Source organism: Suricata suricatta, chromosome 10, assembly GCF_006229205.1.
Source record: "Suricata suricatta isolate VVHF042 chromosome 10, meerkat_22Aug2017_6uvM2_HiC, whole genome shotgun sequence".
Lineage (NCBI taxonomy): Eukaryota > Metazoa > Chordata > Mammalia > Carnivora > Herpestidae > Suricata > Suricata suricatta.
The window spans coordinates 77,329,436-77,357,083 of record NC_043709.1 but is presented as its reverse complement, the minus strand read 5'-3'; the positions used below and the strand labels follow the sequence as shown (position 1 = coordinate 77,357,083).

The window sequence follows — 27,648 nt, the reverse complement described above, 5'->3', positions numbered from 1 at the left end:
CTTGGGATCAGTTAAAATCAGCCAGGGAGCTTGATGTGAAATGCAAACTCCTGCTGTGCCCCAGTCATTTCTTATTTAGTGGGTGTGGGCTGGGCTCTGGAAACATGCATTTTTAATATGTGTCCTGGCGGTTCCATTGCATTTCACCTGGGGGGGGTAACACGATGAAAAGCGCTGACCTGTTGGATGGTGGTGGGCTGAAATGGCAGCACTCGATTTAAGAAGTATTGTTTTGTTAGAAGCTGTAGCAAAATAGATTCCAGATGAGGCCAATCATATTATTGGGCCTGAATATCGTAAAATGTGACCCTCACTTAGTTACTATGGTTTGAATTGATGCAGCCAATTCACTGATTTACTCCAATTGACCTGTGTTAGAAAACTTAGACATTTAAAAAAATAAATTACACTGTTTTCACCAGACATGCCCTCTTATAAATGCAAATTAATAGAATATAGATTGGAACACTATTTCCTGAAATAGTGATTATCTCCTAAAATAATACTGCAAGAGCACCTGAGTGGCTCAGGCGGTTCAGCGTCCAACTTCAGGTCAGGTCATGATCTCACGATTCGTGCGTTCGGGCCCCACGTCGGTCTCTGTGCTGACAGCTTGCTCAGAGCCTGGAGCCTGCTTCGGAATCTGTGTCTCCTTCTCTCTCTGCCTCTTGCCCATTCGTGCTCTGACTCTCTCTCTCTCTCTCTCTCTCTCTCTCTCTCTCTCTCTCTCTCTCTCAATAATAAACAAATGTTAAAAAAGTTATTTTAAAAAATAACGTGGTGAGCATGGTATTTTGACATTGCACACGTGGTCTGAAAGTACAGTATGGCAGCACAATATTCTGTCCTTTAAAGTCACAAAAACCGAAGGCAAAAGAAAATCTATGTATGGTAGCTTACATCATGCGTGAGAAGCCCCATCACGGGAAGGATGGTCACACAAGTCACTTTCCACCTAATACTGTCATGTAGCCAGAAATCAATACAGGCCAAAGTCAAAGACTCCACAGAAACCCTAAATAAATTTCTTGTGAATAAAATCTATCCTATAGACTCAAAAAAGAGCCTTCTACATATCCAATTATTAAAAAGGGGTAAATTGTGTAGATTTTAGATACATTTATCCCAAAATATCTGATTCAGTGTATGATTAACATGGACTATAAGAAGGAAAGCATTTGATTGTGAAAACCAATATTTAATATTGTTATGATTCATCAGGATTAGAAAAGCTGTTAACTGCCTTCCTGGAAGAACAAGAATGACCCTTATTGAGAGTGTCCCTCAGACACTATATCCACCTCATCAATCCCAAATGTCAGAAAAAGTATTGAGGATTGATCTAACTTTAAATTCTTCTGAGTAGTAGTAACCCCCTACGGAAAAGGTTGATCATGCAGTGCTGGAAAATGTTAGGTCAAGACAGAAGTTCATTAACTTGCCAGGCCAGGTTGTGGATTTGACTTTCTTCCCTAGTCACCTTCCCTGGATTCCCAGAAGGGCAGGTCATGCCTGAGAAGGGGCCAAGATGGCCGAGCAGCATGGAAGGGTATTTTTTTTTTTTTGCCTCTCTCATCCCTGAAATGTAGCCAGATCAACGCCAAACCATCTTGCATGCCTAGAAAACTGAATGTGGTCTCGCCTGATTCAGATGAGACCTGATTGCTTTGACTACCTAAGATCAAGTCCTTCTTACCCAATTAAAAAAGCCTAGGGTAGATCTCCAATGGAGAACAGAAACCTGCTACTCAAGATCAAAGAATAGATGAAAACATTCTTTTGGGCTGAAGGAAAGCAGAGGATGGTCTCTGCTACTGTATTATGATTAAAACCACAGACTAATTTTCTCTGCTCCTAACCTTTTTAAACACTTAGCCTTACGTTTCCTCACTGTTCACATACCATACCAATCCTGCAGTGAAATTTCATTTTACCAGAATAGGTTGAAACAAAGGCCATTTTATTAAAATCGTACTTGCTGAGAAAATGGAAAATACCAGTTTAACTCAGGACTTCTGTGTGGAGGGGACAGGAGATACTTGCCGTCTGAGTAATTCTAATAAAAGCTAAAACTTCCAGGGCTCGTTCCTTTTCCCTTTATAATAAATAACTTCGAATATTAAGAAATCAATTAAAATCCTATAAAAGGTACAAAGGCTCATGTAATTGTCTTACCAGACAATAACTGCCATTGATATTAGAATGAGATTATATAAAAGTTTTACTTGTTTTCGCCATTAAAAAATTGCTTCATTTGTTGTTTTCTAATTATGTTTGTGCTGCTAAGACATCTTGTTCATCTGGGCCAGTTAACCAAGTTGTTTTGAACTTGTGCCCGTAAGACGTGGTGAAGGCAGCCTTTACTGCCTTTACAGACTTTGGTTGGTAAAGCCTGGTAATTTTGCACTGAAAACCACATTTGCCAGCCCAACATGGATACAGTCACCGCATGTAAACACGAAGCTGCCTTGTAGGGGTAAGAGGACGGGGCAGGATACGGATGACTTACTGTCACTCCGTCCCCCTGCAGGAAAAGTTCAAAATATACTCCTTACTGGTAATTAGAGCTGATTTTCTGAATGTTTATCAAATTAAGAGGAGCGGAAAGTGTACGAGGCTGACCGAATCGCATGAAAGAAAACAAATGGCTCTTGAGTCAGTGCCTTCTTTGAGTGATGTTACAAATAAAACCAGGTTTGGGGAAGATCATGAAACATGTCAGCGAAAACGGGAACAACGTGATGGTGATGCCGGTCTCTGCATATTGATTTACGTTTATGTTTTAGCTGTTCGAAAAGGTCAAAGAAGTTTGTCCAAATGTGCATGAGAAGATCAGAGCGATCTATGCAGATCTCAATCAGAATGACTTCGCCATCAGCAAGGAGGACATGCAGGAGCTTCTCTCCTGCACGGACATTATCTTCCACTGCGCGGCCACTGTGCGCTTTGACGACCCTCTGAGGTACGTTCTCCCTCGCGCGGCGTGTGTGTGTGCACGTGTGTGTGCACATGTGCGTGGGGGAGTTCCTCTGTGGGCTCTCTTAAAAATATCTTCTCAATGAAAAAAAAATACAAAGTAAAACGTCTCCAAAAACCTAATCATCTGGAGACAACCATTTAATATTATGGAGAGGATGCATTCCAACTTTTCTTTACGCATCCATATAAAATAGATTTATGTTCAAATTCGCCAAAACATAATGGCATCATATCGATAATGTTTTAGCAACTTGCTCAATTCTACTTTTGGATGTCTTTTATTGTCAATACATATTCTTTTATAATATCTAATGACTACATGACATTCCATTGTCCATGTATATAATATACTTGGCCAGTTCTGCTTTAGTGGATATTTTGGAATTGTTCTAATTTTTCACTATTATAAAAAAAACTCTTCAATGAACATGTCTGTACTTGTATTTTGTAAAGCATTGTGTGTTTTACTTTGTGTAAATGTCCAGAAATAAAATTATTAGAGATGTACTAGATGTGTCCAGGTTAAAAACAGTTTAGGTGTTGGCATGTAATGATAAATTGTTTTCCAAAGAGGAGTTACTGATTCACATTGTCCCTGTGCACATGAATGCTCATTTTCTGAGACCCACAGTCGTACTGTATGGGAATCCTTTAATTATTTTTAATGTGGCCAATACAATGGAAATGCCACTGCATATTTTGATTTTTATTTCATTGATAATTTAAAAAGTTGAAGATATTGAAATGCTGATTGGTATTTTATTCTTTTGTGAAATGCCTATTCATGTTCTTTGCCTGTTTTACTATTCAAACATTTTTCTCCTGCTAATTTTAAGACTTCTTGGAAGATTTAGCATATTAATTTTTTGTGTTTTATAAGGCTCAAAATATTTTAACAGTTTATCATTTGCCCTCAGCTATTTTTATTATTTATGCAGTTGTTCATAATTTTTTCTGGAATTTTTATTGCTTCATAGTCACGTTTAAGTCTTTGACCCATTTAAAGTTCATTTGCCTGTAAAGAGAAATAAGAAAATTCTATAAAAAGAAAAGTTGTGTGGGTGTGAATGTAGAGTAGCTTTTGAAAACATTTCTAACAGATGGCCCCTTCTTAAGCAGCATTTATTAAATGATTTGCTTTTACACTTTATTTAAAATGAAACTCTTATACTAAATTTGCATTGTTGAATTCCTTATTTTGTTCCATTAATTAGGTTTCTCTTCCAATACTACGTTATTTTATTAGACAAGTATATGCACATTGTTCTCCTTTTAAAGAATTTTCTTTACTATTCTCATCTGCTATACTTCTTGATTCAACTTAGAATAACTTTTCTGAGTTCTTAAAAAGTTGGGATTTTGATTAGGGCTATCTTGACTATGTCAACTAATTTAGAAAAACTTGACATCTTTAAGCCATTCATTCTTCCTATCAAGAACAATATATTGTTTATTCAATTTTTGAGACCCTCCATAGAGTTTTTTACTTTTCTTTATATAGTCTATTCATTTATTATTCACTTGATATATTTTTCAAATGTTTGGTTCTGAATCTGTGCCTTTCTTCCATTTTATTGTCCAAGTTTTTTCCATTTACGTAACTTTCATAATGGACACCTTACTGAATTAATGATTGCATATCCCAGGATAGTTATTTTAGCTCTTTTGTTTGTTTTTCAGAAATACAATTATGTAATCTGACAACAATTTTTGTGACTGCCTTTACAATTTTTATATCTATTAATTTTATTTTCTTCTTGTAATCACAAGGTGGAAGTTCAGAACAATATCTAGTAGTAGTGATGATATGCATCCGTCTTGGCCCTGACTTTCAAAGCAGCGTTACTAATTTTTTACCATGAAGCAAGATACAAGCTAGCAAAGTGAAATACATATAGTTTAATTATTTTATTCTTCTTTTAGTGAATTTTAAAAATTAAATTGGAAATGGATATTGGATGTCATTTTAAAACTTTTCAAAATACATATAGAGGATCATTTAGTTTTTCTTTTTTTAGTTAGATAATAAGCCATACCATTTCTAGAAGGAACTATTTCATTGTCACCACATACTGTGTTTATAAAACTGTGTTCTGTTAGCTAAAATTCAGGATTTAAAACAAATTTTTTTAATGTTTTTAATTTATTTTTGAGAGACAGAGAGCAACAGCACAAGGAGGGGAGGGTCAGAGAGAGAGGGAGACACAGAATCTGAAGCAGGCTCCAGGCTCTGAGCTAGCTGTGAGCACAGAGCCTGACACAGGGCTCAAACCCAGGAACCCTATGAGATCACGACCTGAGCTGAAGCCAGATGCTCAACCGACTGAGCCACCCAGGTGCCCCTAAAATTCAGGATTTTGACATCAGTTTTTATGTCTGAGCCAGACCTTTGCAATAGAAATGCATATTTCTCATTCTTTTTAAAATTTTTTTTAAATGTTTATTTACTTTTGAGAGCAAGAGAGAGACAAAGGCATGAGCAGGGAGTGGAAGAGAGAGGGAGACACAGATCTGAAGCAGGCTCCAGGCTCTGAGCTGTCAGCACAGAGCCCGACGCAGGGCTCGAACTCACAGACCTGGCGATCATGACCTGAGCTGAAGTCAGACACTGAACTGACTGAGCCACCCAGGTGCCCTGTATATTTCTCATTCTATATCTACTGTTGCTCCTCTACAATTTATTTGCATTTTCCAGCTTCTTAAGTCAAATGCTCAGTTTATGTATTTTTTATATTTTTAATGGCTGCTTGAGAAGCCCCTTTACAAATTTAGAGGATTATGATTTTCCCCCCTTCCAGCTGATTTAGAACCAAGTGATCTCTACATGCACTATGCACGCTTCCCTAATTGGTTTATGTGCACAGTATGCATAATCAACATATAGCACATTCCAGGCATCACATAACTGTGTAGCCATGACTCATACTTTTCTTCTTGGTCCTTTCTTTTCTTTTAGTGTTTTATTTATTTTTGAGAGATGGGGAGAGACAAAGCATGAGTGGGGAGGGGCAGGGAGAGAGGGAGACATAGAATCCGAAGACAGGCTCCAGACTCTGAGCTGTCCGCACAGAGCCCACCACGGGGCTCAAACCCATGAACTGTGAGATCATGACCTGAGCCGAAGTCAGATGCTTAACTGACTGAGCCATGCAGGAGTCCCATCCTCCTGGTCCTTTGGTGCAGCCACAGAAGTCAGATGGACATGCAAGTTATTGGAGTAGGTACGGTTCCAGAAAGGTAGGATGCTGGGTGCCTCATTGTCCTTTCTTCTGCTTCATCTTCTGCAGGCATGCGGTGCAACTTAATGTCACTGCCACCCAGCAGCTCCTACTTATGGCCAGTCAGATGCCAAAGCTTGAAGCCTTCATACATATCTCCACTGCCTTTTCAAATTGTAACCTGAAGCACATCGATGAGGTCATCTATCCATGCCCTGTGGAGCCAAAACAACTCATCGATTCCATGGAGTAAGTTGGGTCAGACGAGGGTTGGGGGTGTGAAGAAGGGGCCAGATTGCTGTTCTCTCTGATTCTTCAGAGTCATTCATTAATGAGGTAACAAAGTGGGGCATCCCTGAGACTGTGTGCTTTGAAAAGGTGCTAGTTTTCGCTACTTTGGCCCTGTGATTCCTGTCATTCCCAGGGCAGAGGGAGACCAGGCATAGAAAAATCCCACAGAAAAGTTTTGTTAAATATTTTAGGATTGCAAGAGGTACATGGGAATACTTTCCACAGAGGCTCACTTCTTAATGAGCTCGCACAGTCCCTGGAGAAAAGTAGAGCATCCAGTATGAAAGTGCAGAAGAACGGTTTTGGAGTCAGACCCACAGGGGTTCTGCAGCTTTATATCTGTGTGACCTCAAGTGAGTTGCTTGGCCTCTCTGAGCCTTAGTTCCTTATCTGTGAAATGGGGCTAATAAATGCCCACTCTGTAGCGATGATAAATTGAGTTATGTAAAGCAGTTGTGCAGAATGTTTAACAGCAGTTAATCGAAAGGTTAATAAAGAACTAATAGGTAAGCAGAAATCCTCCCCGGTCTGGCAGAAACTGTCAGTTTCTTGGTCTATTAGACCCAGGTACACTTTTCCTTATTGTCCTATTGAGAAGGAAAAATATAGACAATAAACTAAAAAAAAATGTTTTTAAAGAGAAGGAAAAATAGTGGTCTAGCATTTTCCTCTTCTCACCCGCTAACAGGAGCCACTTTCTTCTTAGGACTTGACCATGGTCTCAGAATAAGTACATTTTTGTTCTCTGTATCTTCAGTCTTCTGTCCAATTTACCAAGTTTACCTTGTTTTAAAAAAAAAACTGCAAAAAAGTAATACAGCAGAGAAAATAGTTTAGTTCACAGTGAAATTTGTCAGATTTTAATTTCATATAATACTGTATTTCTATTTAAGATATACTTTCTAAAATGAAGCTTAGCTAAATCAAGAGTTCATTCCCTTCAGGGCAAACGTTTTTATCTCCTACAGCTCTGAGAATAGATATTTTTACCTGTCATTTTAAAATATCCGGGACAAAGAAGAATGAAAGTCATCCGAAGGACCCGGAGGTTACCTGAAGTCCCTGAGGAGCGATGATTTGCTTAACTGGTACGAAGGCACCTTGAGTCCAGAGCTTGTCAGGACAGCTGGGGGAAAGACGCCCCGAGCCTAGAGCATTTTCAGACAGAATCGAATTGTTGGTCAGTGAGCCGCCCTCTTACGGTGCCGTCTCTGGCCCAACGCGGTGCTTGGTACCCCGTACCCCGTGCGCCCGGGAGAGGGGCAGACCTGCTTGGATGCCGCGCTCCTCTGCCCGGCGCCGGAGGCTCACTCCGCCTCCCAGCGCGCTCTGAGGCAACACGGACCGTCTCGCAGAGTTTGCCACGGTCGTTAAGGGGCCCCTCCAGGAACTCCACAGCACCTTATCCCTCCCAAGCTGTGTCTAGACACTCTATACTCCTAGATTTCAAACAAGAATAAACTCATCTCCCAGAAGAGGAGCTGATTTCTCTCTAGGTGTTCAGTGCTTTCCATCAGTCCCCAGCATATACCCCCTGGTAAAGGCAGGTAATTGCTACCTGATTTGTGATCCAACTGTAATTGACACTTGTACAAAATGTATGTCTCTCTATCAGGTACCGTTCTCCAAAGAGTATAACTATTTTTTAAAATAGACAGCCAACCAGAACTAAAAATGAAATAAATTTTGTCTCCACGGAATACATTTTGCATGCAGTTAAAGAACCAAGGTTTTGGTTTTAGTTTAAAAAAAACAACAGGGAAAGGTCACAACCACACGTGATTCACTCACAGTCTTACACCCAGGACCCCCTGTCTGGCATCGCCTCCGTCGGCCTTCCCTCACACTTGTGCCGCAGCCACACTGAAGGAATCCGTCCTCTCCCTCATACCTCTCTGCCTTAGCTTCTATTGGTTCTGTTTCTAGAAACTTCTTCCACCTCTGCTTCCCTGATTCATTCCGACTCAGAATTCAGAGCTGTCCCCGGGAAGCCGTTGCACTGAGGTGGCCTCCTATGGAGCTGCCATTGTCCCCCATTGCTCTGACACAGGTCATTCGAAATAGCTGGTTGTGTGTCTACGTTCTCTCTTGCACAGTGAGTTTCACATAGGAAGAGAATGTCTCTTGTTTCTTTTTGCTTTCATTGCCAGCTCTTGGTAGGGACTCAAATATTTGCTGAATGAGTGAAATTTTATTGATGGAATGAGACGACCATTGTTCACACTGTCCTGGCTGATGTGCGTTTGCTTGTTTGCCCATTTAGACAAACGTGAGAATAGATGGCAGAATTCCACAGCAGGCTTATACCTGGGGATGTGTGGTCCTGTGTGGAAAATACCTACCTGCCCATATCTTATCCCTATTTCTGACAGCCCATTTTCTCTTCCTTTTTTTCTTTCATTTTTTTAATGTTTTATTTATTTTTGAGACAGAGAGAGGGGAAGGGCAGAGAGAGAGGGAGACACAGAATCTGAAGCAGGCTCCAGGCTCTGAGCTGTCAGCACAGAGCCCGACGCAGGGCTTGACCCCATGAATGTGAGATCATGACCTGAGCCGAAGCCGGAGGTTTAACCGACTGAGCCACCCAGGCGCCCCTCTTCTTTTTTAAAAAAGTTTCTTTATTTTAAGACAGAGAGATTGCCGGTATGTGCAGGCAGGGGAGGGCCAGAGGGAGAGGACAGAGAGAATAGTAAGCAGGCTCCACACTCAGCACCAAGTGCAATGTGGGGCTGTCTCTCATGACCTTGAGATCATGACCTGAAGCTGAAACCAAGAGTTGGACGCTTAACCTGACTGAGCCACCCAGGCGCCCCAGCCACATTTGAATAGTAAAGTAGGAGCTGATGCTTCTTATTAGTATGACAAGCATGGCCGTTACCCAGTGTTAAGTAGCAAACTCTCCTAATGCTTCCGCCTGCCAGCGTCCTCCTCCCTTGTGCCAACTGCCGCATGCATTTGGTCGTGGAATTGTGCCACGGTTCGGACACATCTATCTCCCTGTCTTTGCATTTCTAGCTTCTAAAGTTGGTGATATTTACCTTTAGAAACTCCTGTGCCTGGTTGGATCAGGGATTGCCAATGAAACTCCAGTTTTCCAGGGTAACAGCTTAAGTAGAACGTTTATTTACCTGTTTAAGAGTATTTATTTATTTATTTATTTTGAGAGAGCGAGAGCAAGCCCCAGGGAGGGACTGAGAGAGAGGCAGAGAGAATCCCAAACAGACTCTGCACTAATGCAGGGCTTGATCTCACTAACTATGAGATCATGACCTGAGCAGAAATCAAGAGTTGAATACTTAACCAACTGAGCCACCCAGGTGCCCCTACAATGATTATTATAAAAATGCACATAACTGACCAGAAAAGATAGGGCTTGGGATTGGTGCTCTCTGCATTTTTCTGGCCAAGTTACCATCTCATCGGGAAGACAGAAGAAAAGGATTTTTGCACCTATATAAAAACTTAGAATAACTGGAGTCAGGAACTAGAAAAGTGGATCTATGAATATTTACTGCTCTATTTAGCATACTTAAATCAGTCTAGTAAATATGCATTAAGAAGGGAAGGACCTTTATGAATCATCACTGAGCAATTATTTTGAGTAAAGACACTTTCACAGACATTCAGTTCCTTACCACAGTATCGTAGGGTTGATAGTATCATTGCTGCTGTGCTGATACAGGAACAAAAGTTCAGAAAGGCTAAGTCACTCTTCAAAAGTCTCTCAGCTAATAAGTTACAGGGACACCATTTTTCTCCACGGCCACATGATTCTGGTCACATGGCCGCAGTCTTTTCCATACACCCACACACTTGGCAGTGTGAGAGATTAAAAGGTGCTTCCTTAAAATACAGACTGTGCTCTCATGGAGCTCATGATAAAACACCAGATAGAACCGGGTGGAATTATATATGGAGTGTGGCAGGGGAAGTGGGACATACTAAGTTGGATAGAGTTGGCGGAGGACGAAAGGCTCCATAAAGACAGGCGGGGACAGGACACCGACTCGGGAGAGGAGGCGCACTGTGGGTAGGAGAGATGAGGACACACACCAGGCGCGGCCGCCGGAGCAGGAAACAGGGACCTGTCTGGGATTTGGCAGTCGGTCCACTTGGGCCGCAGGTTTGTGTTGCCTGTAGGGAAGCCGTTGGCGGTCAAGCCGGGAAGACGGCTGGGTCTCCCGGAGGTGTGAGTACCGCGTAGGGGACAGCGTTTAATTCTGTAGGCGACGGGATCCACTGAAGGACAGCGTGGGGGTGTGAGCACACTCCTGGGGTTGGCTTTGGATTTTGTTTGTTCTGTTTTGTTTTAATCAAAACCAGACTTTGAAGACGTGGGCGTTAGGAACGTTAATATGGTTGTGGGACGAGAGGGAGGATGAACAATGAGGCCGCAGACACCTGACCTGACGCGCCGCCGCCGTCCCGCCCTGCGGCGCTGAGACACCCGGAAGGAACGTGCACGTTCCTCTTGCTTGTTCTCCGAGCACTCAACTCTGAAATCACTGATAGTAGGAGAATGAGTCAGTAAGTCTCAAGCCCCCCCAAAAGATAGAAATATTTAAAGGAAAGTGTAGGTACGTTGCTTTCTGAGAGCAATAATTTTTGCTTCTTTTGAAGCAATTTAAGTAGATGTTTATCGGGGCACTTGGGTGGTTCAGTTGGTTAAGCATCTGACTTTGGCTCAGGGCATGATCTCATGGTAAGTTTATTTATTTTGAAAGAGGGAGGAGGCAGAGAGAGTGATGGAGGGAAGGAGGAAGAGGGTGGGAGGGAGGGAGGGAGAGAGAGAGCGAGAGAGAGAGAGAGAATCCTATGCAGGGTCTGCACTAACAGCCTGGAACCTGACAGGGCTTGAACTCACGAACTGCGAGATTGTGACTTGAGCCGAAATCAAGAGTCAGATGCTCAACCTACTGAGCCACCCAGGCGCCCCAGCAATTTAAATAAAAGTTTAGAATATAAGACCCATGGGTTCAAAACATCTTAGGTACGCTGAAGAGCATTTGGTTAATTTTATTTATGATTTTTTAAATTTTTTTAAATGTGTATTTATTTTTGAGACAGAGAGAGACAGAGCGTGAGCAGGGGACATGCAGAGAGAGAGAGGGAGACACAGAATCTGAAGCAGGCTCCAGGCTCTGAGCTGTCTGCACAGAGCCCAATACGGGGCTCAAACCCACAAACTGTGAGATCATGACCTGAGCCAAAGTCGGATGCTTAACTGACTGAGCCACCCAGGCACCCCTGGTTAATTTTAGAAATGTACTTTTATTTATAGAGTGTCTTTTTCTGTGCCATTTTATTTACTATTTTAAAAACAAATTGAGAACAACCAGCAGCAAATCAGACTTTGGTAAAGAGCATGAACTGATTATAGGTCCCTAATGCATTTGTCTGCTTGTTATACCCATGTCCACTTTGAACCCAGGAATTGCCTGTGTGAAATAGGCAATGGGTTGTTTGGCTCTATTAGAAAAGTTATTTTGGGGCACCTGGGTGGCTCAGTCATTTAAGCGTCTGGTCATGATCTCAGGGTTCGTGAGTTCAAGCCCCGCATCAGGCTCTCTGCTGTCTGATGGCTCAGAACCTGCTTCTGACCCTCTGTGCCCCTCTCTTTCTGCCCCTCCCCCACTTATGCACTCTTACCCTCTCTCTCTTAGAAATATTTAAAAAATGTTTTAAAATTAGAAAACAAAAGTTATTATCTTTTTAATTTATTTATTTTTGAGAGAGAGAGAGCGCGCGCACTCGCGCGAGCACTAGCAGGGGAGGGGCAGAGAGGGAGGGAAAGGGGAATCCAAAGCAGGCTCATAGTGTCAGCGCAGAGTCCGGCACCGAGCTCCATCTCAGGAACCGTGAGATCATGACCCGCCCCGGCGTCAAGAGTCAGATGCTTAACTGACTGAGGCACCCAGGCACCCAAGAAAAGATATTTTCAAACCAGCTATTACCTTTGTAGATATATGCTCCTTGGTTGTTTTACCAAAAATAAATATGCCTTCGGTTTATTGGCTCATTTTGTTTTATCAAATAGCTTTAAGTGCAGTTGTGAATGTTGGTGTTTGTTCTCATGATAACCTGAAAATTTAGAACAGATGGGATTATTGCCCTTTTTCACAAGTAAAAAGATCGATGCTATAGAATAGAAAGCTAATGCCCTGGAATACAGGGAGCGCTGGGGAGGCCATTCACAGAGCACTGCCACTTCTTCTGCAGTTGTGTTCTTAGAAATGTATAGAACCAACATTTTCTGAGATAAGCTAACTCACCAAGCTTGGGAAAGCCTCTAAGCGTCACCCTTTCCACGCACACTAACGTTAGTGACAACAGCGGGTGCCAGCCAGGTGACATGTAAACCTGGTGCACGGCTGGGTTCTGATGTTTTCTTACAACCTTCTTGGAATCAGGCTATATTTCCTCTGACCTGGTTTTGGTAGTCTGTGTATGTTTGCAGGTGAAAGAAATTGGTCTTAGGTCAGTTAATCCACTGTTGACCACCAAGCAAGATGAGGTAAAGATAACATTAACCTAAGATGGAGAGGTGCCTGCATCATCCCACACGCTCTGTCCCAACCCTCAGGCGGCCATCTAATTGGAAATCTTCTGTTCTCCTAAGTATTTGGAGTTGTTTTTATTCTGGGAACTTCCTGACCTCTCCCAATTCAAATTAAATCAAAAGGCATTTGAGTATCTAGCAAACATGCAGCCCTAATACCAGCAAAGCAAGGAAAAGCAAAACATCATAGACACTCCAATGTCCAATCAGAGGTATCAAAATTGAGAGTTGTGTGTCTGAAGTCTTGGCATAGGCACATCTTAAATGCTCAAAACTCTGTCATGGGAGCAAAGCAGTAAGAGCTAAGGTTTTCCTACAATCAAGATAGTATGACGGAGTTCAGTCCTTTAAGACAGAAATAAATGTGCCAAACACATTGATTATAAGAATCACACTTGCATACTTAGGAATTTGGTTTAAGTGTATTTATTTTGAGAGAAGCTGACGGCAGGAGGGGCAGAGAGAGAGAGGGAGAGAGAGAGTTCCAAGCAGGCTCTGCACTGACAGTGCGGGGCTGCATCTCACGAACCAGGAGATCATGACCTGAGCTGAAACCAAGAGTTGGCGCTTAACTGGCTGAGCCACCCAGATACCCCTTAGGGAGCCTAATTTTTAAAAACTGTATTATATCAAATGCTTAACCAAATCGCCTGCCAGTTAGGAGAAACATTAAATGTTTAATTGATGATGACTTTATTGCTTTCTTTGAGAAGTGCAGATAGACTTTGGGATCATCAAAATGGTTCTCACATCTTTAAAAAAGAGATTAGGTTGATGTCATGGCAACTCAGTTACTCATGATACATATCTTTCTGTAAGTACAGGTATTCAATAATCACTCTATTAAAGCAGCTTCCACGTACTATAATCACTCCACTTGACAGGCTATTCATAGTTACTAGAGCACTTCAGAATTCATGGGAAATCTCTGGAAATAATTACCAAGTCGTTATCAGAGACTGCAAATACAGCTTCAAAATGCATTTCATAGATTTGCTAAAACAGATTGTAAGCCTGCCAAATGTAATTGCTTTTATTTGTTGAGGCATTGACTGGAATTTTAAAAGCGAAAAGCTGAGGGTTGCAAGATCGGTGCACTAGGTGTTAACTGGACACCACCAAGTGAGCCTCTCGACTCTGTGAATCCCGCACGTGCCATGCTGCTGGGCGTGCCCGGGGCTCACACATGTGCTCCTGAACTGGCTGGCGAGGAAGGAATTGGTGATCATTTGAGATCAAGCATAATAAAGTAGTAGATTGCGTCGCTGTGAGTTTATCGATCTACATGGGAGAAAACAGGATTCGACGGGTGAGGCTGGGCTGCGCAGCACAGAACAAAGAGCCCATTCAGCACGCAGGATTTGGACAGAGGCACACTCAGCCTCGGTACCCTCTGACTGTTCCGAATTCCAGAACTCAAGCGAGAAATGAAGTGTTGTTTGTGTCTCACAGGGTCTTGTTTGGGGGATTTTTTTTTTTTTGGTCTATTGTCTAACATATGTTGCTAGAGTTCTTTTATACTCTGACTCCCCGCAGGTGGTTAGATGATGCTATTATTGACGAGATCACACCCAAGCTGATCGGGGATCGGCCCAATACTTACACGTACACCAAGGCCTTGGGAGAAATGGTGGTGCATCAGGAGAGTGGGAACCTAAACATTGCCATCATAAGGCCCTCCATTGTGGGAGCGACCTGGCAGGAGCCCTTCCCGGTAAGGCCACTCACCTGGATTCCCGATTCCTTGCTTAGCTTCCCAACCAGCAAATCGAACATGAACGCATTGTATTAGGACAAAATTCCATGTTTGATTCAGATCTGTCCAGTACGATGCTCCTCTGGGAGCCTAGCGTTGGCTGGAGATCTTAAATTTGCTTCTCATTAACTCTAGTCTGAACATTCCATGGGAGATAGTTTTAGTTCATGGCTTCCCCTCTGTACTTTAAATATGCCAGAATGTTCTTGATGCCCAAATTGGTACTATTACAATTGCCAGGGTAAATAAGAATCACAAAGTTCACAGAAGATTCTCAGTGTAGGAATAATAATTTTTGTGTCTTTATATTGCAAAATCATTTTGAAAGTACACTAAATTATACCATCTTTTGGGAAGCAATTCCGTGAAGTTTTAGGGCCCCCCAAATCTGAGCTGTACTACTTACTGACATTGGAGCCTTTTGAGTGGTTTCAATTATAAAACTGGGCTAATGCTATTTTAGCCCAATACTGGACCCACTTGGGAGAGTCAGTCCGATGAGACAGTATATGAGGAGTGTTTAGTGTAGTGCTTGATCCCTAGTAGAAGACTCAACAATCCCCTCATCTTCTCTTTCCCTCTCCTATTTTACACACACACTTTGACTTTTACAGATAAAGAAACAGACATAATAAGGTCACCTATCTTGCTTGGGGCTTAGGAGACAAACTCAAAGAGACATTTTCCTCTCACTGCTCCTGCTTCCTGTTAACATGTCTAAGCAAGCTAATGCAAGTACAGTATGGACACTGTGATTTTTCAAATTTTCAAGAAATGGATAATTCCTACAAATCATGTTTGATTTGTAGTATTCCCCTTGAGAATTAAAATCAGGCCTGAGGTGGAGAAAAACAATGGTCAATGAATGGGTTGGCAGGTTATGATATTAAGACAAGGTGCAGTTTGGCCTGTAAAATGTCATAAGACAACTTGAAATTCTCCACGGCTCCTCCAGAATGCTGGCAGAATCTTCGTTCTGGCACAAGTAAAGTGCAGAAACATCCACTGCCTTGCCACTGATCTTTGTCTCTGGTCTTCAAAAAACGGGATTAGACTGTTCTATTGGCTGAGGTCTCAGTGCTCTTTTTTGAAATTTATTCAGCTCTGACTGCAGATGTTACCAATATATTATGATTTTCTGACGTGTGATCAATAGAGATCTTTTTTTCTTTTAGGGTTGGGTTGATAACTTAAATGGACCTAATGGACTCATTATTGCGGTATGTATAATACCGTCGAAATGACTACTTGAATCGTAGTGGAGGAATCGTGAGGAAATGCTTAGTGTTACTTTAGCTTCATTGATCCAAAACCATAAATGTTACTTTATTATTATTGAAGCAACTTAATCTCAGTTTTGCTGATTGGAAAATAGAGGCAGGATGAAATTACTTGTATTATTTGCAGATTTTGTTATCAGGAAAACAGAGGTACTGTGATACCAATTACGATGTAGGTGTTTTATTTTTGGAAAAATCTGAGCATCAACGACCATGTCTGTATTTCCATTTGATTACCACAAGATGGGGCTGTTTTCCTCCTTTTTACTGTTAATAGCAAATTTGTTACAGCAAATTGGGGATGTATTAAAAGTCACATTCTCAAAGATTAAATTTTTATTATAATACACATATAAGAGTTTATGTGTGTGGATATAAATTTTATGTATATATATATATATAAATACATCAAAAACTGGTTCTCAACAGATACAAGAAAAAGAACCACCCATTGGTGCAAATTTTTCACATATAAAAATTGACAAATATAGGAAATATCTTTCACCAATAATCCTCCCACAACCGAGGAGAAGGTCAGTGGTGGCTGTAGGTCAGCGTCAGTGACTTCTCCCCGCACTGAAAGCTGATGTAGTTGCCAGGAGGAGTGACCTCGTGCACAGTTCATGCTGAAACACTAACACCAGAACTAGAACTCCACTCTTCAGGACACTGAATAGGGATTCAATTCTCTCCCTGAATTTAAATCTTATTAGACATCTCATGCTTCAGACTGCTTCTGTTCTTCTCAGAGCTGGGTCCAACATGAATCAACGTACAAATATAAGACAGTGAATTATGACTACGTGTCAAAGACAGTGACCGTGAACTTCCTTCTGATTTGTTTTCTCTAGTAGCCCCTTTTTGTTCTCTACTTGCCTTCAATTATTTCTTCTTTAAAGCTTAGCTGCAGCGAGTTTTTGGTAACTTAGAACGTCATTATTTTAACATGATCCTAGAATGAGTTTCATTATGTTATTTATAAAGCTGCACATTTATTCAGATATTCTAACTTTTCAAACTGACTTCTTATGTCCAAAGGAAGGAGAATCACTTACAAGAAAATAGAAATTAGGAACATAAGAAAATACTAACCACTACAAATCGATGCTGGAAATATGCAGGGCATTAATAACTTCATAACGTCAATAAACATGACTATTTATTAACTGACTTATGTATTAATGTGAATAATTCCCATTTCTTACATCTATATAGCATCGGTGATTGGTGAACTAAGATACTTAACAAAAAGTGGTGGCCTTTTCCTAAGCAATAAAAAACTGTTTGTGGAATGGTAGAATTTTATTAACTTTTTAAAAGTTTCTTTATTCTGAGGGGGGAGAAGGGGCAGTGAGTGAATCCCAAGCAGGCTCCACAGCATCAGCACAGAGCCTGAGGTAGGGCTCGAACTCACGAACCATGAGATCATGACTTGAACCAAAATCAAGTGTTCAGACACTACACCAACCAAGCCACCCAGGTGCCCCGAATTTTTACTGTTAGTGTCCACTGTTGTTTTTAAGCGAGTAGGCACTAGCAGCAGATGACATCACTTAAGAAATGGTAAACTAATATTAGTGGGAAATCTGGGAAACCTTAATTCTTAAAATCTTACGGATTAATTACTATGTATGAAAAAACTACTGTTGGTGTTGATTAATTAACTAAATATATTAGCCTCTCACAAATTTAAGGAACTCCACTCCCTAAAGGAACGTGAGGGCCACTAGGGACTTGAGATGAACTTGGCTAGGGGATTGGATAGGCTGAGAGAAGTCAGCGTTAGCACAATAACCCAGTCAGCAACGGCTCGGTGTTACCTGTTATTGCTAGTGGCATTAGTATTAGCCCCAGTCATTACTTAAAACTCACTTCATGTTATTTTCTCCTGTGCAGGCTGGGAAGGGGTTTCTTCGGTCTATCAGGGCTGCTCCGAAGGCGGTGGCCGATGTAATTCCAGTTGATACAGTCGTGAATCTCATGCTGGCTGTAGGATGGTACACAGCAGTTCACAGGTGCGCATGCGTGAGCCAGCTTGCAGCGGGTTGATGAGGAGGCGGCTCTTTAGATGCATTTGATTGTAGAAGACCCCAAATGTGCAAGAGGACTTGTTTTAATATTTTACATAGTTTCAAATATGCCATCATGTATGCATGGAGGTGTTTTATAAATACTGAAGTGTATTTTGATGACAAAGTACAAACTCTTTAAATCATTTAACCATAAAATTTTTGATAACCAAAAAAACCCTTTTCTTTCTATTCAGTAATTTAAAATACAGCTTCCTTTTTTTATGGCAAAGGATATAAAGGTGGTGAAATGAGGGCATCTTTTATATTTTATACAGTTGCTCATTTCCTAATAAATGCCAAAAGCTCAGATCATCATATGGGGGGCTGTTTCCTACTACCAAAAAAAAAAAAAATAGGTTGTTTATATATTTGGCTTTGATAGTACATGATAGAATTAAAATTTTCTTATCTAAAATCAGCCATTTTGATGTTTTCCTATCCAGCAGGGCTTAACTGGATTCAGGAGAAAACATAGCCTACATTTTGCCCAACAACCATGTAAGGAATGTGACCTCTTTCTCATGGTCAGGGTGCTCCATTTGCTGCTTAAATACATCCCCCTGTGTGAGATCTCTGTGTGCGCACGCGCACACACCCATACCTCCCTCGCCTTCTTCCATTTTGCTTTTTTACCCAAAGAAGGAACAAAAGATGGACGTGTTGCCTTTCTTACGGGAATTACTTAGATAACCTTGTTTAAATGTTATTTTTCCTTATATTTCTTTCATTAGTCTTTCATTTGGTTGTGTTTATTTTTTTATTTCATCTTTCAGACCTAAATCAACATTAATCTACCACTGTATCTCTGGTAACCTCAATCCTTGTAACTGGGGCAAAATGGGTAAGTATGTATAGAGATGTAACTACATAACTAGTAGTGCTCGCCCCCACACGGTGAGTGTCTGCCATGGGGGTGGGGTGGGGGTTGACAAAATGTGTTATGGAGCTTGGAGTCTATGAAGGAGAAAGACAAAAAATAAGTAAAAAGGATAAAATAATTAGAAATTATTAGAAAAAATGTATAAGAGTTAACTAGATTGTATGTGGTTTATCAGAGAAAGGGGGTCAGTGGAATATCTACATGATTGTTAATATGGGGTCCACTGGCTATAAAGATTTTAAAAATCAAAACTGGGGTGCCTGGGTGACTCAGTCAGTCAGTTGAGCATCCGACTTTGGCTCCAGTCATGATCTCACTGTTCATGGGTTCAAGCCCCATGTCAGACTCTGTGCTGACAGCTCAGAGCCTGTAGCCTGTTTCAGATTCTGTATCTCCCTCTTTCTCTGCCCCTCCCCTGCTTGTGCTGTCTCTCTCTCTCAAAAATAAATTTAAAAAACAGAAAAAAAATTTTTTTAAATCAAGAAAACTGAGCAAAAGTCAGCAGTTCTAAGTAATGTCTGTGATGAAATACCCGTGCTGGGCAGCTGCTCCCATGTGCAAACCCCCTGCCCCCTTGCTCCATCACTGAGACTCTGAAATGATCAATGACCACATAGATTTAGAGAAGTTCCGTAATACTAACTTTTGTTACTGAGTCAGCAATACTCTTCATTGATTTATACAGTGAGCCTTATATGTGACCTTGGAAGTATCTTGTTGAGTTGAAGTAATTTATCCTGCATGTATTAGAAAATCAGGTAACCAATCTTATACTCCTTTTTCTATTTAGGAGTTGTCTTCCAAATATCTGAAACTTTTTAGAACATTTAGTTTTGTTTACACACTATAGAAAAAAATCAAATGTACTTCATTTGTTAGAATCTGATTTCCAGTTCAGAACACTCTGCTATGCTATTCTGTTTGCAAAGTTGTTACTTCAGTAAAAATGAAATGAAATTATCTACTACCGTCAGAGTTCTTCAGACTATATGTCCGGCTCTTTGGATCATATGTCCAAATAATTTAGAAAATATTTGGAAATAAATCTCCTCTACATCAGTAACAGAATTATGACATAACTCATTTAAAAAAGGCCATTCATAGAAGCAAACAAGATACCTTACGCTCTTAAATAAAACATGTAAATTACACTTCTGAAATTCAAAATTCTTCCTCCATGCTGAAACTTCTTATCTGTTTTATCAGATTATACAATGTCACAGCTGAAGGTAATCTTAAAAATAATTTGGTGGCTTTGCTTTATTTTACATAAGGGACCCCAGGAGAATAAAAGATCTACTCAAATTCATATGGAGGCTGGTACCTAAAATAGAAGAAGATAGGTCTCTTGTGTCTGCCGGGTGGTCAGTAACCTCTTCACCAGTGATTCTTAAAAGCGATTATGAATCCCTCTGGTAGGAAAAGAGTCCAGATTCCTGGGCCAGATGTTTCTCGAGAATCTTTTCTGTGTAAGGTGTATATATTTTATATAGATTTCCAGGTAATCTTGTTTAAGGAGGACAATAATCATATCGCCCTAAGTACTGATATCTTCATTATAATTGAAAAATGAACTAGATATAGTCTTTGAAAAATTTACATGAATATAAAATTTAGTTTCTTTTAAAAATATTTATTTTACAAATGTACATTAAGAATTTTTAACTAGGTTTTATCTAAATAACAATATAAAAAATTATTGTGGGGAAAAAAAGTCTGGACACAAGAGTAGACAATTGAGTCTGGAATATTCCCAGAGAAGCAGAAATACCCAAGTTAAAAGACTGGTATTTAAAGTGGACCAACATAAGGGAGTCCTGCCTTGATATTCTCTTTTACTTAAACTTTATGAAGCTTTAATAAGCCTCTTAACAGGGGCGCCTGGGTGTCTCAATCAGCTAAGTGTGTTTGACTTTGACTCAGGTCATGATCTCGTGGTTCGTCAGTTCCAGCCCGGCGTCAGACTCTGTGCTGACAGCTCAGAGCCTGGAGCCTGCTTCCGATTCTGTGCCTCCCTTTCTCTCTGCCCCTCCTCCACTCACACTTTGTGTCTCTTTCTCCCTCTTTCTCTCTCTCAAAAATAAACATTAAAAAAATTTTTTTAAGTAATCCTTTATAAAGGTTTTAGTAAAATGTGAAGAAACTTTCTGGATGGTTCTGTATGATCCAACCTAGAAAATAAGGCCCTCAGGTTCTGTCTTAGGGCCTTTAGAATAGACTAGATAATCATTGGTATCGAATGATGGATTTAAGTTTTTCTGAACAATACTTCACTATATTGACTAGAACTATTTCCCCAAGATGTTGCTTTAGAGTAAGGTTTTAAGAAAAGGACCCACTTTGTAACCATTCCCATGGATTTTTGCAGGTGACCTCTTGCCTGGCATAAATATCTTAACATTGTTCTCAGAAATTGGTTCTTGACTCTATACAGCAAATCATTAGTCTTTATCATTTTTACCCATTGCAACCTCAACCACAATGGGTTTATATGTGCCTGGACTTAGTACTCTTATTTTTCCTACAGGAATACAACTCTTGGCAACCTTTGAAAAAGTCCCATTTGAGAGAGCTTTTAGGAGGCCGAACGCTGACTTCACCACCAATGCCATCACAAACCAGTACTGGAATGCAGTCAGCCACCGAGCCCCTGCCATCATCTATGACTTCTACCTGCGGCTCACAGGAAGGAAGCCCAGGTGAGGGGCTGCCCTGCTGGTCTAAGAGTGCTGCCGCACGGAGGATGAGGACCCCAATGTCCTTGGCCCTCCTTTCATCCGGGGACCAGAGGAGACAACTAAGTCATATATATACACGCACACACACGTACATATATACATATAGACGTCTGTACATTTATAACTTTGGGGCCAACCGAAGCAGTAGTAGTCATGAGAAGCCCCAAAAGGACTCCTACCTTAAAAACTCTCCATCACAATAAAGGAAGTTCAATATTGAAGAACGTGCTTGGTAAACTTAGCAAGTAATCATCCAGCAAAGAAAAGGAACTGAGACTCTAAGTCTGGGGTTTTCTAAATTGTTAGGTAATCTTAAAATAATGATAATACCCTCACTTACACACACACACACACACACACCCAGAATGATGTGGGATGATCTCATTTTCATTCTCACAACAAGCCATAGAGGATATTCTCAGTATGCCAATTTTACAAATAGGATGTAGAAGCTAAGGGGAAGAATTTAAAGTAGGCTTCAGGGAACAGAGGAAAGATCTGGAGAAACCTGAGCCAGATTTACTGCCACCTAGAGGTGAGAAAAGAAATAAAGGGAACAAGGCAGAATGCAGTGTGTGGATGCTGAGGCAGCTGTGTCGCCATCTAGCTGTGTGACATAGGACATATCCCTTTCTCTGTCTCCCTTGAATATTGTGTCTTCAATACTGTCCCTGAAGAGTCATCATTATAATTACCAAAGGCCACTCCTGCAAGAATCAGGAGCATGAATAGCATTGCCTTCTGTACTAGTGTCTTTACAGCAGGAAGTAAGTCTCAGCGTGTCTAATTTCCATCCTTATTAGCAGTGTAAATAGCTAAAATTTAGGCAATGTCACATTTATCCAAATTTCCAGAGACCTAATTTAGAGCTCTTAACTCAGTAAGGTGAAAAGGAGACATTGTGGCTATGGAGAAAATGTTTGTATAGGGCTTTTTTATTTCTTTTGAGAGAGAGAGAGAGTACGCACATGTGGTAGAAGGGAGGTGCGGAGAGAGAGGCTCCGTGCTGTCAGCAGTGAGCCTGACGTGGGGCTCGAACTCACAAACCTTGAGATAATGTTCTGACCTGAAATCAAGAGTCAGGTGCTTAACTGACTGAGCCACCCAGGCAACCCATGAATGAGGCTTATTAAGTAAAGATGGGAAAGAAAGAAAAAAACAAATATTGTAGGCAGAAATGCTAAAGACTTTAACATAGATCAGGGTTGGAAGAAGACCTGCAGAAAGGGTAAAGTTACCTAAATAGAAAAGAAAAACAGGAGGAAAGGACCTAATAAAAACCTGAATGAATTTTGTTTGTGAGAAATTAAACTGCAATATTTGTAGGGAATGGGTAGGTTTGTTTGGTCATAGGAATTTTAAGAAATCATCTTTATGGCAGAAAATGCCAGAATCCTTCAAGACCCTTTTTCTTCCCAGGTGTATTTGTGTATAATCTTTTAGGCATTTACCACCATATAGACATACATATAGTTCTGCTTAGAGGTGTGTGTGTGTGTGTGTATATAGACATGTAAATCAAGCGTACACATTTTCTAACTTTTTCCACTAATGTTCCATGAAAAAGTCATCCTGCCTACTATCGTCTCTTCTTTTTCCCTTCTTCCAAACAACAGGGTCATGAGTATCAGTGCACATGCATTTGGAACGTGCCACTGGGTCTGGGGAGGAAGCTGAGGAGTGTGATTGCTGGACTGGAGGATTTGGGGACTCGTGCTCGGGTGCCCTAAAGGCTTTGTCAGTTTGACAATTTGCACTACCTCAGCACACGAGAGTAAAAATTTGGTTTTTCTTACCCTCATCAATACTTTGCCAAAAATCAATCTTTTGAATTGAATTGTCAAATTAATGATTGGCATCTCTTTGCTCCTTTGATTCGCAGTCCCCTGATTGCTGGAGGGGCTAGGCTTTCCTTTGGTCTTTGGGCGTTCAAGATTTCTCCTGAGCTGTCTGTCTCTGTTTCTCACTTATTTTTCTCTTAGGTTGTCCTTATTAATTTAAAGAAACACATTATGTATATGTGTAAATATATATTTAGTATATTTTCTCCAAGTCACTTTCTTCTCTCATACCTTTAATTATGAATTTTTTTCTAATACAAGGGGACTATACACATTGTAGGTCTTAAGAGTATAAAGTTCAGAATATGACTTCCAGATTTAAATCCTGGTTTCACCAAGGTAGCCGTGTGAGTCCTACTATCTCTAATACCTAACTGCCTCAGCTGTAAAAAGGGACAGTTATCATACTTATAATATTTATATGAGGGCATCGAATATAGTAATCACTATTATTACTAAAGAAGTTTTAGATTTTTACATGATAAGATGAATCACTCTTTTCCTTTATGGCTTTTACATCTTATGGGCTAAGAAAAGACCTTCTGTAACTAAAAGTAATAAGTGTATTCTTTCTAAAATAAATTATGCTGATAGAGTTCTGTACATAGGATAGTCTATGATGATTTTTAAAAATTAAATGTATTAAAATCACATCAATTCAATCAGAATTGTAGAATGGATAAAGACTGTCATCCATTTGGTTTTCTATAGCAGAGTATCATAGACTGGGAGGCTTATAAATAACAGAAGTTTATTTCTCACAGTTGTGGAGACTGGGCAGTCCAAGATCAAGATACCAGTAGATTCAACATCTGCTGAGGGCCTGCTTCCTGGTTCCTAGACAGCCATCTCTCTGTGTCCTCACATGCTGGAAAGCCCGAGAGAGAAAGAGAGAGAGGCACTAATCACCTCCCCAAGTCTTCTCCTCCAAATACTATCGCACTGGTGGGAATAGGTTTAAATATATGAAGAAGGCGCATACAAATAGACTGTATCAAAAATGTCAGATAATAGTTCAGTGGAACCCTAGTAATACTTGTGCCAAGGAATAAGGAGTCCACCCTAAGAATTTCCCATGATACAATGAGAGAAGTCCCTGATAAGTCATTGGGCATACAGGCATTAGGATTTGACCAGAAATTCCCCAAATAGCATTGTCATTACTGTGTCAACTACAGTAATCACTATTGGCAAAACTGGCCTGAGAGAAATGCTCTACAGGCCAAAATGATCTGGACCAGAAAATCTAGGTTTAAGCAGTAGCTATGTGACCTTGACGCTGTTAACCCTTCTGTAGGATGAAGAATACAGATCCTTACTTCCTCACAGATTCAGACTGTGAGGATCAAACAAGAGCACATACGAAGGTTTTCTGTAAGTTGTTGGAAAGTTGAGTTCACACAGCAGAGTCCTGACCACAGGACTGGGAGATGTGGGCCATCTGAAGTCATGGGACACAGAGGTGAGGTCAGAAAAGCAGAGGCTTTCTGAGGGTGGTCAATACTGGGCTTGGAATTTTGCCTTTGAATGTTTATGTTATCATGGCCACTTCATCTATATTAAGCTCATTCTACCCACTCATAAAATGTAGATAAATACCTGCCTGACAGATATTATGAAAATTAGCTAATATTTTTTTTCAAAGTATCAGCACTGTGCCACACAGTAGGTGATCACCTAGTAAGTTCTTTTCCAGTATCTGGCCCAGTTTTTAAAATGTTGCTACTCTTGAGAAAGAAAAGGTAGTAAAGACGAAGAGGAGGAGATGAAGAGACTAATAGAACAGACTCCTTTACTTTCATCCCCTTCCTTTATTCAATAGATAATGTGGAAAGAGAAAAATGAACCTGTGTTTTAATGAAGAAATTGGGGGAGAGGGAAATTTTTACTATTTTCTCAAGAAACAATTTGTCCCCCACCCCACAGAGTAGCAGGGAAGCAGCCGTCTGTGGGGTGCTGATGTCTGCTCCTACCCGCTCTTTACCTCAGGATGACAAAGCTCATGAATCGGCTGTTAAGAACCGTCTCCATGCTGGAGTATTTTGTCAACCGGAGCTGGGAGTGGAGCACATACAACACAGAGATGCTGATGGCCGAGCTGAGTCCCGAAGACCAGAGAGTGAGTAGAGCACTGACAAACAAGGAGACGGGAAAATCTTTAGAATTTAGAATGATTAAACCTGGAAAGCTGATGGATGAGGGAAGTTTTAGTTACATACACTGAATTCTTTGTCTTTTCTTGTCTCTTTCTTTCCTCTCTCCCTCCCCCCCGCCTTTTTTATTTTGGCTAAGAAAATCCATCAGTACTATTGACACAATTGCAGGAAATAAGTTACTATAGTTAAGGCGCCTGGGTTCTTGACTTTTATGAGATCTTCACGCTGATCTGCAGGCACAGCTCACACACGCCACTCCCACCCCAGTTCACCCTCAGTTTGTCCTCAGCAAACCCTCAGAACCTCTGTAGCTTCCCTGACCCCACAGCACAGGACTTCAAGGAAACATCACAATTTTATTGCTCATAAACTTACCCATGCTCTTGTTAGATCAAGATTGTTCTGCATCTCCAAAGCTACAGTTCTTTCCTCCTTTGTATTTTTTTAATGTTTGTTTAATGAGTGGGGGAGCGGCAGAGAGAGCAAGGGAGACAGAATCGGAAGCAGGCTCTAGGCGCTGAGCTGTTAGCACAGACCCTGACATGGGATTTGAACCCACGAGCCATGAGATCATGACCTGAGCCCAAGTCAGATGCTTAACCGACTGAGCCACCCAGGCGCCCCTGTTTATTTTTGAGAGAGCATGTGAGCAGGGTAGGGACAAAGAGAGGAGAGAAAGAACCCCAAGCAGGCTCCACACTGCCAATGCAGAGCCTGACACAAGGGCTCGATCCCACGAACCGCGAGATCATGACCTGAGCCAAAAACAAAAGTTGGACACTTGGTTGACTGAGCCACCCATGCATCCCTCTTTCCTATTTTTAAAGCTAACCCCCATTCTTCTGTGCATCCCACTAAGACCCCTCCAGCAGTTCTGCCCTGTCTAGCACAAAGACAGCACAGATAGCCTCTCTCTCCCTAGAATGATAATTCAGACTTATATTTCTCAAGACAGGGCTTCACTTTAATTGCTTAGTGTCAGTGCCATTTATTTTCTTTACATTAGCTTCTTGCAGTTACAAACATTAAGTCCTGAAATCTTTGTGTATTCTGAAATTCACAAATATAGAAATCTTTTGTACTTGTACATGTACTCAGCATTTTTCCCCCCGAGTCATATATTCCCTGAGCATATCCTTAGTTTTCATTAAACTTTAAAGTTTTCACTCTCTGGACGACACTGTCTACTACTGAAACTCTTTGGGGCACCTGGGTGGCTCAGTTAATCATCCTACTCTTGGTTTCAGCTCAGGTCAGGATCTCAGTTTCTGAGTTCAAGCCCTACATTGGGCTCTGCACTGACAGTGTGGAGCCTGCTTGGGATTCTCTTTCTCTGCCCCTCTCGTTTATGCTCAAAACATTTTTTTTAATTTAAGAGAAAGAAAAAACATTTTTAAAGAAAACATTTCTCAATTCATCTAGTACTTGACGGCTTGTGGAAGGGACCACATCACACTGAGAAGGAGATGCGAGAAGGCTGCTGCCAGCGTCCCGTGCCAGCTACGGGCTTTCCTCCCACATAGCGGCTCACAGAGCACAATTCAAATCCAAGCCCGAGGGCACCTGGGGGGCTCAGTCAGTTGAGCCATTGGCTTCGGCTCAGGTCATGATCTCACGGTTCCTGGGTTCGAGCCCCGCATCGGGCTCTGGGCTGACAGCTCAGAGCCTCGAGGCTGCTTTTGATTCTGTGTCTCCCTCTCTCTCTGACCCTCCCCTGCTCGCACTGTCTCTGTCTCTCAAAAAGAAATAAAAACCATAAAAAACAAAACAAAACAAATCCAAGCCCGAGAATTACCTCAGGTCATGGAACCTAAGGGTTACTTGCAAGTCAAACACCATAAATATGATATTAAATATACCAAGTGAAAGTTAAAAAGA

The 27,648-nt window shown here is 41.0% G+C and overlaps 1 protein-coding gene across 3 annotated transcripts in view; it reads left to right on the top strand.

The window, feature by feature from the left end:
- Positions 1-27,648, top strand: part of FAR2 (fatty acyl-CoA reductase 2) — a 42,350-nt gene that overhangs the window by 11,627 nt on the left and 3,075 nt on the right. For 2 of the 3 annotated variants that reach the window (XM_029954233.1, XM_029954235.1), the window contains exons 2-9: positions 2,787-2,962; positions 6,267-6,446; positions 14,584-14,761; positions 15,979-16,023; positions 17,980-18,098; positions 18,929-18,996; positions 21,563-21,734; positions 25,604-25,733. In XM_029954233.1, the coding sequence (XP_029810093.1) occupies positions 2,787-2,962; positions 6,267-6,446; positions 14,584-14,761; positions 15,979-16,023; positions 17,980-18,098; positions 18,929-18,996; positions 21,563-21,734; positions 25,604-25,733 (1,068 nt within the window). The remainder of the gene's footprint in view (positions 1-2,786; positions 2,963-6,266; positions 6,447-14,583; positions 14,762-15,978; positions 16,024-17,979; positions 18,099-18,928; positions 18,997-21,562; positions 21,735-25,603; positions 25,734-27,648) is intronic. The other variant, XM_029954234.1, reaches the window with a different exon arrangement.